At 40.8% G+C, this 14,409-nt stretch overlaps 1 protein-coding gene across 2 annotated transcripts in view; it reads right to left on the bottom strand.

Annotated features, from left to right (window-relative positions):
* Positions 1 to 14,409, bottom strand: part of PI4KA (phosphatidylinositol 4-kinase alpha) — a 119,171-nt gene that overhangs the window by 36,676 nt on the left and 68,086 nt on the right. Inside the window, exons 26-32 of one of the 2 annotated variants that reach the window (XM_075216171.1) lie at positions 10,395 to 10,476; positions 9,994 to 10,077; positions 9,773 to 9,862; positions 6,663 to 6,782; positions 4,729 to 4,749; positions 3,800 to 3,892; positions 372 to 528 (exon numbers count right to left, since the gene is read on the bottom strand). In XM_075216171.1, coding sequence (XP_075072272.1) covers positions 372 to 528; positions 3,800 to 3,892; positions 4,729 to 4,749; positions 6,663 to 6,782; positions 9,773 to 9,862; positions 9,994 to 10,077; positions 10,395 to 10,476 — 647 coding nt within the window. The remainder of the gene's footprint in view (positions 1 to 371; positions 529 to 3,799; positions 3,893 to 4,728; positions 4,750 to 6,662; positions 6,783 to 9,772; positions 9,863 to 9,993; positions 10,078 to 10,394; positions 10,477 to 14,409) is intronic. The other variant, XM_075216180.1, reaches the window with a different exon arrangement.

The raw sequence follows: 14,409 nt of genomic DNA, 5'->3' as shown, positions 1-14,409 counted from the left end.
AGAAGAGGAGGCAGTGCAGTCAGCACCACGTGATCAGAGTTGGCGCTCTGCCAACTCCCCCAGTAGTCCTGATCAAAAGTAACTGGTCAGTAGGATCCAGCCACAGTAATCAGCGATGTTACATCAATTCCACAAACAACTCAGAAACAAGGTGCTGGTGAAGAAGCGTGGTGATGGCAGTAACTATTTTCCTATAAATTGGTCACCACAGTGGTTCACGGTTTACACTTACAGTTGATGAAAGTCCGGTGGTCAAGCGGTTCCAGAAGAAGTAGTCGGTATCGGCAGGTTACAGACAGTAAGTGAAACAGTGTTTATTCCCTGGCCACAATGAGGTGGCAAAGTAAGAACATCCTCTCATAACCTCTTACCCTTGCTGCTGATAAGCATTGCTGTAAGTTTGAACAAGACTTGAGTGTAAGCCTCTGGCTGTCTTGAGTCTAAAGCATCATTCAAATGTTTCATCATTAGCTTGTTGAGATCCGATGTATGACCAGTTGCATAGGAGAACTCTATCATGCCAGCAACCTGTTACAAGAACACAAGATTTAAATTTGCTTGGATTTTTGCATTATGTCCATGGATTTGTGTGCCAATTCTTCTACAACCAGAACACACATGAAAATGTCAAGTTATTTTGACTTAATGGGAAAGTTAATACCATTTTCAGCTATGATGTGCTTATATGTTGTTCTGTAAATCAATTTTTTATTGCAGTAACATGCCAACCAGAAAAATGTACGTGATGATGAATACTTTGAGTCAAAAAAGACAAAAGTATTATAGAAGTGATACCTTTCAGAGCACAAAGGCCCCTTCATCAGGCGAGTTTACAAATGAATGACTGAGAAAAGAGCACAACATTTAAGAGATGTTACATCAAGCAATTTGTATCCCCCCCCCCTCTCCCCTGTACAAATTGCTTGATGGAACATCTCTTAAAGGTTGTTCCCCTTTCTCAGTCATTCATTTGTAAATCAACCTGATGAAGGGGCCTCTGTGCTCTGAAAGCCAGCAAATATAAAAAATTATTTTGGTTAGCCAATAAAGGGATCACTCCTATAATACTTTTGTCTTTTTTGACTCAAAAGTATTCAACATCACATAGATTGTTCTGTAATACAAAGTCAAACATTTTTACGAAACACAACATAACTTGTGTTTATTTCAAGCATATTATTGTTTTGCAGTATAAATGATAACTTACAATATAGTGAAGTAATCAGGGAATGTTAAACACCTACAAGATCTATAACTTAATCACTGTGAAACATCAAAATATGCTTGTACTGATGAGTGATTAAAATCTTTTTCTTCAAAGATGATATTTAATTGTCCCTAAACTGATTACTTAGAATGCATGAAGTTGTAAAACTAGCATCTGTCAAGTGAATTAATCCAAGTACTGAGATTTCATTTATTTGTAAGTGTTAAAATAAAAAATGGTTAAGTGCCACTTTTTATTAATTCTTTGTCTGATCGTAAAGCTGCATTAAAAACTTTTTATTATTATTATTATTATTAATATTATTAAAGAACAGGATGATGTGTTTTTACATCAATATATATTGTTACAGGAAGGTGTGTTGGTATATTCTGATTATTGTCAGAAGCAGCACTCTACCCACTGTCAGCACTATCCAGCAGAAAATGCATCATGTACATTCTACATAGGGTAATCAGCTTGTAGATGTGAGATTAATAAACAGTAATAATGTATTTTAGCCACAGCTTAGATCAGTGTGTGGATGTGGATATAGATAGAGATAGAGATATATATATATATATATATAATTTATTCGTGATCGAGGTGTGCTGGTATACAGTGGCATGCCATTAGCCACTTCATACTATCAAATTCCATTCACTTACATTTTTTCATATGGCCACTACTAAATTTCCTCTTTGAATATATATATTTAAATACTATATATATTTAAATACTATTTAAATGATTTCTTATTTGATACACGCTAATATCATTATAATATTAATAGCAATGGGACAAAGAAATAAACGTTCATGCTATGCCACACAATAGTGCCCCCCAGTTCATATTTTGCCACATAGTTGTGCCCCAGATCATATTATGCCTCAGATCTGTGCTCCCCCCAGTTCCAGTTGTCCCTTATACTTGTGGCCCCAGTTCCAGTTGTCCCTTATACTTGTGGCCCCAGTTCCGGTTGTCCCTTATACTTACCTCTGGAGTCAGCATCTTTCGCTCCATGGGAGCTCCTTCTCCAAAGCAGCTGAAGATGACTGAAACAGCAGCTCCGTTTCACCCATCTTCGTTTTCAGTTTGACAGCTGTGGAGCTTGGCATGCCAGACAGAAGTGGTCCGTGTGCCACGTGTTCTGGGGGTTAACGACCCCTGGCATAGCATATACCAAATATTGTGTTTCTCGAGTGAGGGGCAGAAACAGAAAGCAATCTTTCAAAAAGCCTGAAACGGACCCTTATTTTGGGTACTTCCAGATTGTTTGATCTTATAATACTTTAATACAGTGGTTCCCAAACTTTCTCAGTTCAAGACACCCTTAGGGTCACCATAATTTTTCCAAGGCACCCCTAAGCCAAAATAATTACCGGGTAGTCCTGTTTTTTAAGTAGTCGGGTCAAAATGACGCAAGATGTATTTAGACCCCTTTACCATCACATTGTGCCCCATTATCATATTACTGCGCCCCTTCGCCATATCACTCTGCATCCCCTTCGCCATCTCACACACTGTGTCCCCCTCTTTGTCATCTCACACACTGTGTCCCCCTCTTTGGCATCTCACACTCTGTGTCCCCCACCCCTCCTTCAGCGTCTCTCTCTCTCTCTCCGTGTCCCCCTCCCCTCCTTCAGCGTCTCTCTCCCTGTGTCCCCCTCCCCTTCTTCAGCGTCTCTCTCTTTGTGCCCCCTTTCACTCTGCGTTCCTTTACTTACCTTCTTCCTCATTTTCTGCTGTCTTCTTTCCTGATGTCCTCTCTGCTGCTGCTCCTCACTGACACTGTTGGACGTGATGACGTCACACCCGGCAGTCAGTGAGAACAGTGAGGAGGATCCGGCGCTGGATTGGTAAGTTCTTCTTTTTTTTTTTTTTGAGAGCAATTGCGGCACCCCTGCGACAGCTCCGCGGCACCCCAGGGAGCCGCGGCGCACACTTTGGGAACCGCTGCTTTAATAAATTAATAATGTTTTGATGACAGTTTGCCACTAAGAGCGTACTAAAAATGTACAATTTAGAAAGTTCCATTAAAGGATTATTAAAATCTAACCAAAATGCTGATGCCACAGCAGCCAACATAAATTATTAATTTGGCTTGAAAATATACAGAGAAATATATAAGTATCAAGAAAAATATAAAATGTATGCACATTATCCAGCTTTAATGCAACAAAAGTAATTTGTCATCATAGAGTGAAGCAGTGGTATGTTGTCTCCTAGGGTTACTGGTCAAACCTTGTGATAAAATGGCCAGATAGCTAATGGTGAGTTATAAATTGCAGACAAAGTAAATAAATAATATTCCTATAATTAGTATGTAGGCTAATGTTTGTAATTTGCAGATATTCCAAGGCAGATTTCCTTTGTAGGAAAAGGCTGAAATAAACTACAATTTCCTACATTCTATAGATGAATACGATGCTTTTTCACAATAGCTTCCTACAATATCACTGTCTAACAAGACACTTTGACATTTAATAAACATGTGCAAACAATAAAAGCCTAAATGAAAAGTTTGCATAAAGGAAACTAACCGGTGGACAAATGTGACTTGGCATGAGTGGCCATAGCATGGGTGCTCCTTACCTCTCCAGCATATCGGTTACGCAGGTTCAGAGATGCCATGAAATTGGAATAATCCTTTTTGACACAGGCTGGGCGCTCCGTTAGCTGAGTTGTCTGTAAGGATCATGCAACAAAAATTTTTCAAAACAACTTAAATTAAGTGTTTGCTCTATTTTACACCAGTTTTCAACAAAATAGAACTGCAGACAGTAAAAGTGGCTGTGAGCAGAGAGAAGTGTCGGAGGGGGCTTTAATAAATATTTGTTGGGCAATTTTCATAGTGTAAAGTACTCAGTATCAAGATTATATTGCCATTTGATATATCCCAAGCTCAGAACATAAGCTAGAGAGAGGACGTTAGTGGCAGTGATCCATATAATTTAACAAAATCTGTATAGGACAAATGACAAGATAACAATTCATGTAGTACAACTAATTAACCCAGTCAAAACTGAGAGGATTATACTGAACAAAGAAATGGCAGTTTTATTATTACTAGAACATGAAAAGAACCAATCAGCAGTTTGCATTCATTCTAATAAAAATGAACAAAAAATAGAATTCCGATTGGTTGCCACAGTCACCTTTTGTGCTTGCACTAGTTTTTGTAAATGCCCCCAGTAATTTTTGCCAATGCAGTTAAAAAAAAGCATCTTTCAAGCACAATGCTGTTATGGGTGGGATTCAAAAGCTGTAGCCCCCAACGATCTGCTCTCTGACTGTGCCTGCAAGAAGACAGCAATGTTAATAGTACACCCCAGCAGAGCCCCCACAAAGTGTGACCATGCACCTTCCAAACTGCAGTAAAGCAGAATGCTGTTCACCACTCCAAGGCATTAAATTAAGGCTCCAGCAGATGAAAACTGGAAGAGAATGCCAAGAAAAGAAAGCTGCCTTGGCTGAAAAACAAGGACAGGCTGAGTGGGCAAATGGTGAGTGTTAGAACAAACCTGGACAGAGGAAGCTGGAGACTGGAGGGGAGGGCAACAACAGACAATGCATGGCAAGGGCAACAGGAACACATGGATAATGAGATCACATCATCAGTGCAGGAAATGGGAGAAAAGGCAATGGTGTTACATTTGTGAAATGACACATTGATAAAAAAAAATAAAAAATTAAATACAACAAATACAAACACATGAATAAATAAGTCGCCATGCCAACATGTAACAAAGCACTTCACAGTGCATGCGCCAGTGTATACCACTATGACTGTGGAACTATGATAATGGTTATAGGGTTAGTTTATTGTTGCATAATCTAACAATTAGATGTTTGCTTTAAATAGATTTGCTTTTTGTTTAATTGCACATATGGCATTTCCTTTTGACGTTAGTTGTACACTTTTTTGATTTCTGGCTTTTTTAAAGTTCTGTTGCTTGCGGTCATTTATCAGCACGATAACCTGCATCATGAATCTGGAATACATGATAGCAAGTATGGAGCTTTACATAAAGTATCTCCATCTCCTGAAGTTGCTCTAGGCTGACATGTATATACAGATTACTAGAGTTTAAGACTAAAGCCATTCCTCAGGGAGCCCTAACAGTGCATGTTTTCCATGTCTCCTAGTTGGAGCACAGGTGTATTCATTACTGACTGAGACATTGTAACAGATCCACAGGTGGTCCTAATTATTTCACTTGCGACCTGGAAAACCTGCACTGTTAGGGGGTCCTGAGGACTGGGTTTGGAAAATACTGGACTAAACATTAGGTTAAGGAGATATATAGCACAATATATTGTGTAATATTTCACTAAATATCTGAGCACAGCGTTAACAGTGTTAAACAGAAAACAAACAGCCTGCCACAAAAACGTACAAGTGATGTAGCTAACAAGAGATATGTAACAAACAATGATGTGTGAAGCGAAAAAGATTCACTGCCTGATTCAGAGTGGAACACAAGTGTAAGCGTAACTTGCATTTCAAACAGTTGCTAATAAGAGAAAGTATATGTATGCTGTATTCAGAGTAGAAAATGCATCCAAGCCTGAATGAGTAGCAATTGCGCCTGCTTGACAATAGACACATCCTTCTAACTTGTGAACAGGTACAAAAATCTTTTTATTTTATATGTTACGACCGTAATTGCTATGAAGCATCATTTACGCATGAATTAACTAGCTAATACAGCAAGAACAACTTTCCAACATGCGAACAAAAAAATATTTAATGGATCTTTTCTACAATACGTTTGACAAATCCTAATCTATGTCCGAAAGACTACTAAAGTCTCAATAAGCATCTGTGAATCATTTGCAAAACTCTATTTGCAAGCAGTTCACTAGTTCAAGTGCTCATCACCATCATCTACTACTTGTACCTGCCCCTGACCAACTGCAAATAAAAAACGTTTTCAGCCGCATCTGCCACTACATCCTTGCTCGAACACATCCTTACTGTATATAGCCTACGTTAGAGCACCCCTTCCCTCCCCCATTATGCCTCTTCAGGTGTACGGAGTCCTAAGTTCCAAAAAGTTGCAGGTCTGAAGAGCTGCAATTTCGCACTTTCACTTTCTGAGCATGTGCAGTGTGAGGCCCTGATTGATGGTGTACTACCTATTAAAAGCTAGCAAATGCCAGTACGATAATCATTTTCAATAAAAAGTATTTGTTAGACATCTAGAGCTTTTACAGTGCATTGCTGTAGAAGTGACACTGGCATGCAATTTGAAGGTACTACAAATGCATTTGATACATTACTGTATAACTTGAAAGTGATAATTCACCTTTAATGTCTTAATTGCCAGTGTACAGTGTACTGTATAATTATATTTTTTAACAGGCAAGAACTACTAGAATTAAAAATTAATGCACTTCAACAAAACCCATGACATAAAGTGACTGGTGTAAAACCAGCAAGACTGTTACTCACCCCTAAAGTTGTGTTCTGCCTGTTGTAGCCAGCAAAATGCAATATACTTTCAGTAGCCATAGCAAGGCCTGTGTGCTGAGAAAGACCAGACACCCAGTTCTGGTGCTTGTTCAAATATTCCTAAAAGTCAAGTAAAGTAGGATTAGTGAACAGTTCTCACACCACACAGCAATCATTGCTAGCTAAAAGCATCTAATATACAAGTATACATGGGAGAAGGGGTTAAGAGAACTAAGTTACAATGAATGACTTGCAGGAGGCCCCATTTGAAACTCCTTGCAAGTGTAGATAAATCATTTGGTCTCCCTTAAGTATGTTGTGCACATTTGCTAGACAAATCATGTGCACAGTGCCATTAAAATGTGTCTGTGCTACATAAAATCAATAAAATGGAAAAATGCTGCAGTACACATACATAGTATACCAGGAGGGGGCTTCTGGTGTTAGTGTATGATCTACAGGCAAATCTTTATTCCTGTACTTCTTAATACTGGAATTACACGCCTGAAAAGGTAATAATATAATCAAATCAAAAGCTCTGAAACAAGAAAATGAGTCATTCAAATAGGTGTATCTTATAAATTGAATTTATAGATATTCACTTGACAGGCAATGAAGGACTGAAATTAAAAAATATATCCTCTTACTGCATAAAGAGAGAAAGTTGACATTTTTCAGTAGTTTGTGGTCTGGAGTTGCATTAGACATTAGTCATGACTGGTTAGTCCACCTTTTGACCAAGCAAAAGTTACACTAATAGGGTCACGTGATAGGTTGCTGGTCACTAACACGGGCATCCTGTGGGGACATTGAGCACCCTTCTGGGAATGACTGCACCAACAATTCTTATTCTTGTCTGAACCCACAGAGGACCAGTGATTAAAGACACATTGCATGAGATCGCTCACAACTATAAGCAAGTCCTAAAGATTCCAGCAGTATTTTCTATCGTTAAACGGGTTCAAATATTTAAACATTTAAAATACACATGCAATTTCAAATAGTTCATGTACATTTGTCCATCAGTGACCATTATTTCATGATTTGGCCCCTGAACCAGAGGTTACCAAGATTACGTGGGGGAACCGGCTCTTCCTGCTTGAACAGTCCATAGGCTTTGCTGTGGGCCCTTACTTTATTCTGGACAATACGAAAACTTTAAATCTGAAGAGCGAGACTGTACAGCAACAGTCTTCCATTCTCCTGTGACATGTGTTCCAGCTTTAAAGGTTAGTGATCGGTCCCCACAGTGAAGTACTGGTCATACAAATCATTATCATCACCATTTATTTATATAGCGCCACCAGATTCCGAAGCGCTTTACAATTGGGAACAAACAGTAATAAAACAATACTGGATTATACATACAGAGAGGTAAGAGGGCCCTGCTCACAAGCTTACATACAAATAAGAATTATGTTTTTGCACAGCCTGCTCAATAGTTAAACACTCGTTCTCAATTGTTGCATATACCACCTCCCAATTCAACAATGTTCTGCTCAAAGAAACACCACAGGGTGCTACTGCCCATCTGTCTGGACATTGAAGTAATTCTTATAATATGGCTCAACCAGCACTTGAGCACGTGCAGAGCCTTTTTCAATGACTGGAATGCCAACTCATAAGCAGGTGTACAGTCTATGACTTTGGGGAGTTGCTTCTTAGTGAGGTCTATCAGGTGTTTGGTTATAGCGCTGAAGTCAGGGACAAATAGTATATCGTACACTGCAGTCCCTAACTCTCGCATAAACATATAACAGGGTCAAGGGTTAGATTCAGGTGACCTCTACCTTCACTGGTCTGGCCTAACCCGTCCCCTACCCAATTTCCCAGGTGTCACACCTCTGACATCCATGTCCAACACTTACTCAGTTTGCTGGTCAGCTCTACATCTTGAATCTTCGTCAACATCGGCCTTATTGTTTTGCCAGAAAGGGACTCACAAAAGCCCTGTGAAACCAACAGTGGAACCGGCACCTATCTACTTCTATCTTCCTAGCTTCATGGTAATTAGCTCCCTATGCCAGTTCAAATTCCCCACTTCCATCCATGAAAGGCTGCAGCCAGCTTGAAATTTCATATCTCCCAGGGATAAGAGGGCTGGCACTTTCTCTATAATAGGTCAGGACACAGTACAGAAAGGGGGGTGAGTCTGCAATGTTAGGGCTACAAAGGTCTGTCAGGATGGGGTCACATTCATAGAAGTTCATGGTGGTTATCACTAGGGATAGGAGCATCACTGGGCAACCCCACTGTATAAAACTACCTGGAAACAACATCCTCTGTGTTGAGGCTTTTTCTCTGGGATGGGTGAAGCTGTAGCAGCGCCTCTTGCAGACTGTAAACTGGTAGTTTAGGCCTGTTTCACTGAAGTCTGTAGTCAGGATGCTTCACCTTCTACCGAGGCCATCCATAACAGCCACATCTCTGATCTCCTGAAAGACTCTCCAGACTCTCCAGTCCAGGGATATTTACTTATCTTTAAGTGAATCAGCCTCTACCATGTTCTCACTTATTATACTGTACTCAGACAGGGGTGTGTTTCAACCTCTGTGAATGCACTGCCAGGGCAAGGATGGGAAGTGGCAAGAATACAACTGGCTGGTAGATTTAATCTGTAAATTACCAACAAAACTAGTTCCAGGATTTAGGTCCCCAGTCCCCATACAGAGAGTCAAATTTAAAAATGTTTTCTATCTTTACAGAGGTTAAAATAATTAATAATATATAAATACAGTTAAACAGCCCATATATATTTGGCCACCAGCTGGCCATTTCCTCATAGTTGCTCCCCTATTCCCTCAGTTCCAGGATTTTATCATTAAATCTTTAAAATAAAATACTTTCAGGATTTGGGTCCGTGGTGTTCACTAGGTGAATCAAGTTGGAACCGCCCACATACTGCCAATCCTCTTCTCTTATGCTTGTTTCTGGGGGGCTCCCAATGCTGCCTTCTCTCGTTTCCAGAACTGGGATGCAGTCCAGCACAGCACTGCACGCCATAAGCCAATGGGCACATTATTTAATACAACACAGCCAACACAGCCCCCACAGCCTGTGCTGGAAGGGGGAGAGGAGGACCTGCCATAAACACAATTAAAAAAAAATACCTGTAGGTGGGATTTGGTCACTGAAGGTGCCCATTTCATGGCTTCTTGCAAGATCATTCCACAGCGGGCAGCAAAGTCCTTCACAATACTCTGTAATTAATCAAAAGTTGATAAACAAATTTCTACAGTTTTGGAACAGCTAAACTAGACAGTTAAATATCAGTGCATGAAGCTTACAAAATATTGGAGTCCATGACACACAAGGAAGTGAATGTTATTACCTCTCTGGCCTCATATGTATCAGGGACAGTTATTCTGTATGGAGCATCTGGAATGTCATAATATGGTTGGTCCTTGTGAATGTCCTGAAAGAAGTTCCAAAATGTTTTTTTGCATCAGTATAATATTGAAAACACAACAACATCCAAGTACTACAATCCTTCGTCAATAAGATATACTCATTAGTCCACACATTTCCATGTCTAAGGGTACATGAGGAAAATGAACAAATAATGCATTCTGAACTGACCTATTTGGCCTCCATCTTCACCTAAAACCTATTTTAATACTAATATCACCCAATAACCACTTTGTGTAAAGAAGACATGCCTGTAAATTCATCATTTAAATAATACTGTGCTTTAATATTACTGCATTTTCTGTAATTTGCATTCATACACACCGCACTCAGTGAGAGGGACAGGGTCTGCAAAATATCCAGCATGGTCTTCAGCACAGTGCCACTCCACAGTAAGTGGGGAAATCTAAAAACAAAAGTAAGGAAATATAATACCAATGAAAACTGAGAAACGCCACAAAACATTCAGCATAATAGATGTATGTATCTATATATTATAGATTCAACAAAGTGCTGGAAACATTCCTTAGAGATTCTGGTCTATGTTGACATGATACCATCACACAGTTGCAGATTCACCAGCTACACATTCATGCTGCGAATGTCCTGTTTTACCACATCCCAAAGGTGGTCTATTGGATTGAGATCTGGTGACTGTGGAAGCCACTGGAGCACAGTGAACTTATTGTCATGTCCGTGGGACCAGCGTTAGATGACGTGCTTTGTGACATGGTGCATTATCCTGCTGGAAGTAGCCATTAGTAGATGGGTAGATTATGGCCATAAAGGGATGCACATAGTCAGCAACAATACCCAGCTAGACTGTGGCATTTAAATGTTGTGTAATTGGCATTAAAGGGCCTAATATGTGCCAAGAAAACATTCCCCACAGCATTACACCATCACCAGCCCACACAGTTTACACAAGGCTGGAAGGATCCATGAATTTATGTTGTTTATGCCAAATTTTGACCCTATCTGCATATCGCAGCATAAATCAAGATATGCAGACCAGGCAACAAATTTCCAATCTTCAACTGTCCTGTTTGAGTGAGCTTGTGTCCTCTGTAGCTTCAGCTTCCCGTTCTTAGCCGACTGGAGTAGAACACTTCAAAGTTTGACATGCTGTGTGTGTTCAGAAATGCCCTTCCACATACCACCATTTTACACTTGGTTATTTGGGTTACTGTTGCCTCTTCCTGACAGCTTGAACCAGTCTGGCCATTCTCCTCTGAACTCTCTCATTAACAAGGCATTTTCACCCACAGAACTGCTGCTCACTGGGTGTTTTCTGCTTTGCACACATTTCTTTGCAAACTCTAGAGACTGTTGTGTGTAAAAATCCTAGAAGATCAGCAGTTTCTGAGATACTCAAACCACCCCCTCTGGCACCAACATTCATTTTATGGTCAAAGTCACTTAGATCACATTTCTTCCACATTCTGATGTTTGGCCTGATCAACAACTGAGCTTCTTGACAAAGTGAGCATGATTTTATGCATTGAGCTGCTGTCACGTGATTGGCCGATTAGATGAAATGCAGGCGCTGTCAGGGAGAGCCCTCCAGCTCTCATACAGTGACAGAAGAATCACCTGCCTTCCCTGCCAAGCATCCCTTCTTAGGAATCGCTCAGCGTGTCTGCACATGAAATAGTGTGCATTGCGAAAGCACTCTGCCTTCATCTAAAAGGAAAATAATTAGCAGAAATTAAAGAGAAGAAAACAACACTTTTTTTTCACAGCAATAAAATTAAGTCAAACTCCTTGGGCACTTAAACTACATTGAGGAGCTACAGGGGGGTGTTGAGGGGAGGGGTCTGTCAGCAAGTTACATCTAACAAGTTAACTAGTTAAGTGCCAATTCCACGCTTCCCTCCTACAATACCATGTTACCAGAGTCCCCCAGCTTGGATGAGAGAGAAATGTATTTATTTAATATAGTACTGTATTATCCCATGCTAAATAGAAGGATAAAATATACGCGATTAAAAATTATAGGGCAATGGAAAATTATGTGAATTAGATTAAAACAAGGCGGAAAGAGAGAATTGCCCTGTAGTGGAAAGAGTCAACTGTCTGGGGAAATTGACCACTAAGCTTGAGCAGTCATTTGCTGCCATTCCATGTGACACATCTACAGGGAGAAGAACTGAAAGACTCAAAGGCCTCAATATCACAATCAGCTCTCATCCTGTTGATCCTGATGTGATGTTAGGGAATCGTGCAATCACAGTTCCCATGGCAAATGGGGTTCAGCTGGAACTGAACATAGCTAGAGTATTCCCGGACTGAAGAGTTGGCCAGCTCTGAGATCTAGCAGGTTTGGGTGGCCTCCCACATCATCAGGGTTCAAGCAGCCAGTCTACACTCTCCAGGGGAACAGATCCAGGTTGCTAGAATACAATTTTCAAGAGGAGATATGGCAGCATCACCCATGCTGGCATAGCTGCTCCTGAAGATTGTAGTCTAACAACAAGACGAAAAGACATAAGCTGCCAGACCATCTGGATTATCCGGTGAGATCCTTATTTCTGGAGAAATAACATCCTCTAGCAAACAGAGGATATTGTTTCCAGTCCTCTTGATCCTACTAGATTGCCTAGAGATGATCTTGTACACAGAAGAAAGTCAGCTTTAGTGCCAAGTAGTGATGTCCACCAGGAGGCGTCAGGCTGGTATTGGTCGTTCAGGGGTAGAGGTTGGAGTGCAACTATTTAAGGGTTGAAAGTACAGGGTAGCCAGGAACATAGAAGGCGGCAGGCAGTGATGGGCACGCATTCAGCTGATGGTTGCACAGGGCTTTTGCATGTAACCATTGTCAATCGGAAAGACAGACAGGACTGGTGTTATAAAAAATTCAGCAGACTAGTGCAAGATGGGGATGTTGGAAATGCAGTACCAGAATTATAGTGAGGGGGAGGGAGAGTTAGGCCATGTTCAGAGACGGTAGGGACCACAGGAGACTGGCCCCCACTCCATGACCCAAAAACATGTATGTGCGCTATTAAGGACTGCAGGGTACTACAGACAAATTGTCCATAGATTTAGCTCTGCCCTCAACAGACCTCACTTGGAAAAGACCGCCAAAGTACTAGACTAGACACCCACTTGTGAGCTGGCATTCAAGTAAATAAAGAAGCCAAAAATGTGGCGAGTGCTACAGTATTGGGGGTGCCGAACTATAACAAAGACTTTATTTTTCAGACTCATGCCTCACACTATGGACTGGAGTGGTACTCAACCAGGAATGGCCTGAGGGGCAGGAGCAACCTATGGTTTACTGCTGAATAGGGAAGTGGGGTATGCCACAATAAAGAAGTATTTGGCTATTGTGTGGGCTGTGAAAATAAAAACATCAGCCCTATTTGGGTTGCCAGCACCTCACTGTGGTGACTAATCACAACCCTTTAAAAAAGTTGCAGTACATCTTGACGAAGAACGACAGACTGTTGCAGTGCATCCTTGCTCTTCAGATTTAAGATTCTATCTATGGGGCCTGTTAGCCTGCATGGACATGGGGTGAGGAGTGTGGCCACATACCCTTCCCTCACGTGTTGTGGGACATGTTTTGCCAAGAATACAATATTTATAATGGCTGGCTTAATTATCCTGGTATATATTAAAATTCAATGTTTTATTTACATGTATCTAAGTGAAACATAACACTCACCATAATGTCAACAAGGCATCAGAGCTAATCTGGTTAAGTCACTGCTTTGGTTCAGTGAAGGAACCATAGTGGTTTATGGATTAAGTCACTCAGTCCAGAATTAGTGGAATCAGGATGGAGAGACAAAACAAGCAATTTTGCATGGTGCTTATCAACTTTTACATACATATTTAGACATAGGAAGGGAGTTATCAAGCCTCCTGTCTCTCATCTTGTCTCACCAATATCCATGCACTGCCAGATTGAGTGGAAACTTATCTCTCTCCACTAAGCATCCCAATCTGTGCTCCTTCAAACGGGCACTCAAAACTCACCTGTTCCTGAAAGCCTACCAACCATCCACTTAACCCTTCATCCACTCAGCTTGTTCTCCCTCCTCTCCCCTGGTCTCTTTTTCTCCCTTGCATCACTGCCTCCCTTCGTGCCTGTTTGTCCACCCTCCCTTAGAATGTAAGCTCGTATGAGCAGGACCCCTCTCCCCTCCTGTCTTCATACCGACTCTTCTGCTCCGCCCTCACTCCATATGTCTGCCCGGAGTTTCCGAAGCATTGATACTTAGTGTTTATTGTTCTGTGATGTTTAACCCTGTATGGTCTACTGTTCGTATTATGTAAGGCGCTGCGAAAACCCTGTGGCGCCCAACAAATAAATGATAATAATAATAATAAT

The sequence above is a fragment of the Mixophyes fleayi genome, chromosome 1, assembly GCF_038048845.1.
Source record: "Mixophyes fleayi isolate aMixFle1 chromosome 1, aMixFle1.hap1, whole genome shotgun sequence".
Taxonomy (NCBI): Eukaryota; Metazoa; Chordata; class Amphibia; order Anura; family Limnodynastidae; genus Mixophyes; species Mixophyes fleayi.
This window is presented reverse-complemented; position numbering and strand designations above follow the sequence as displayed.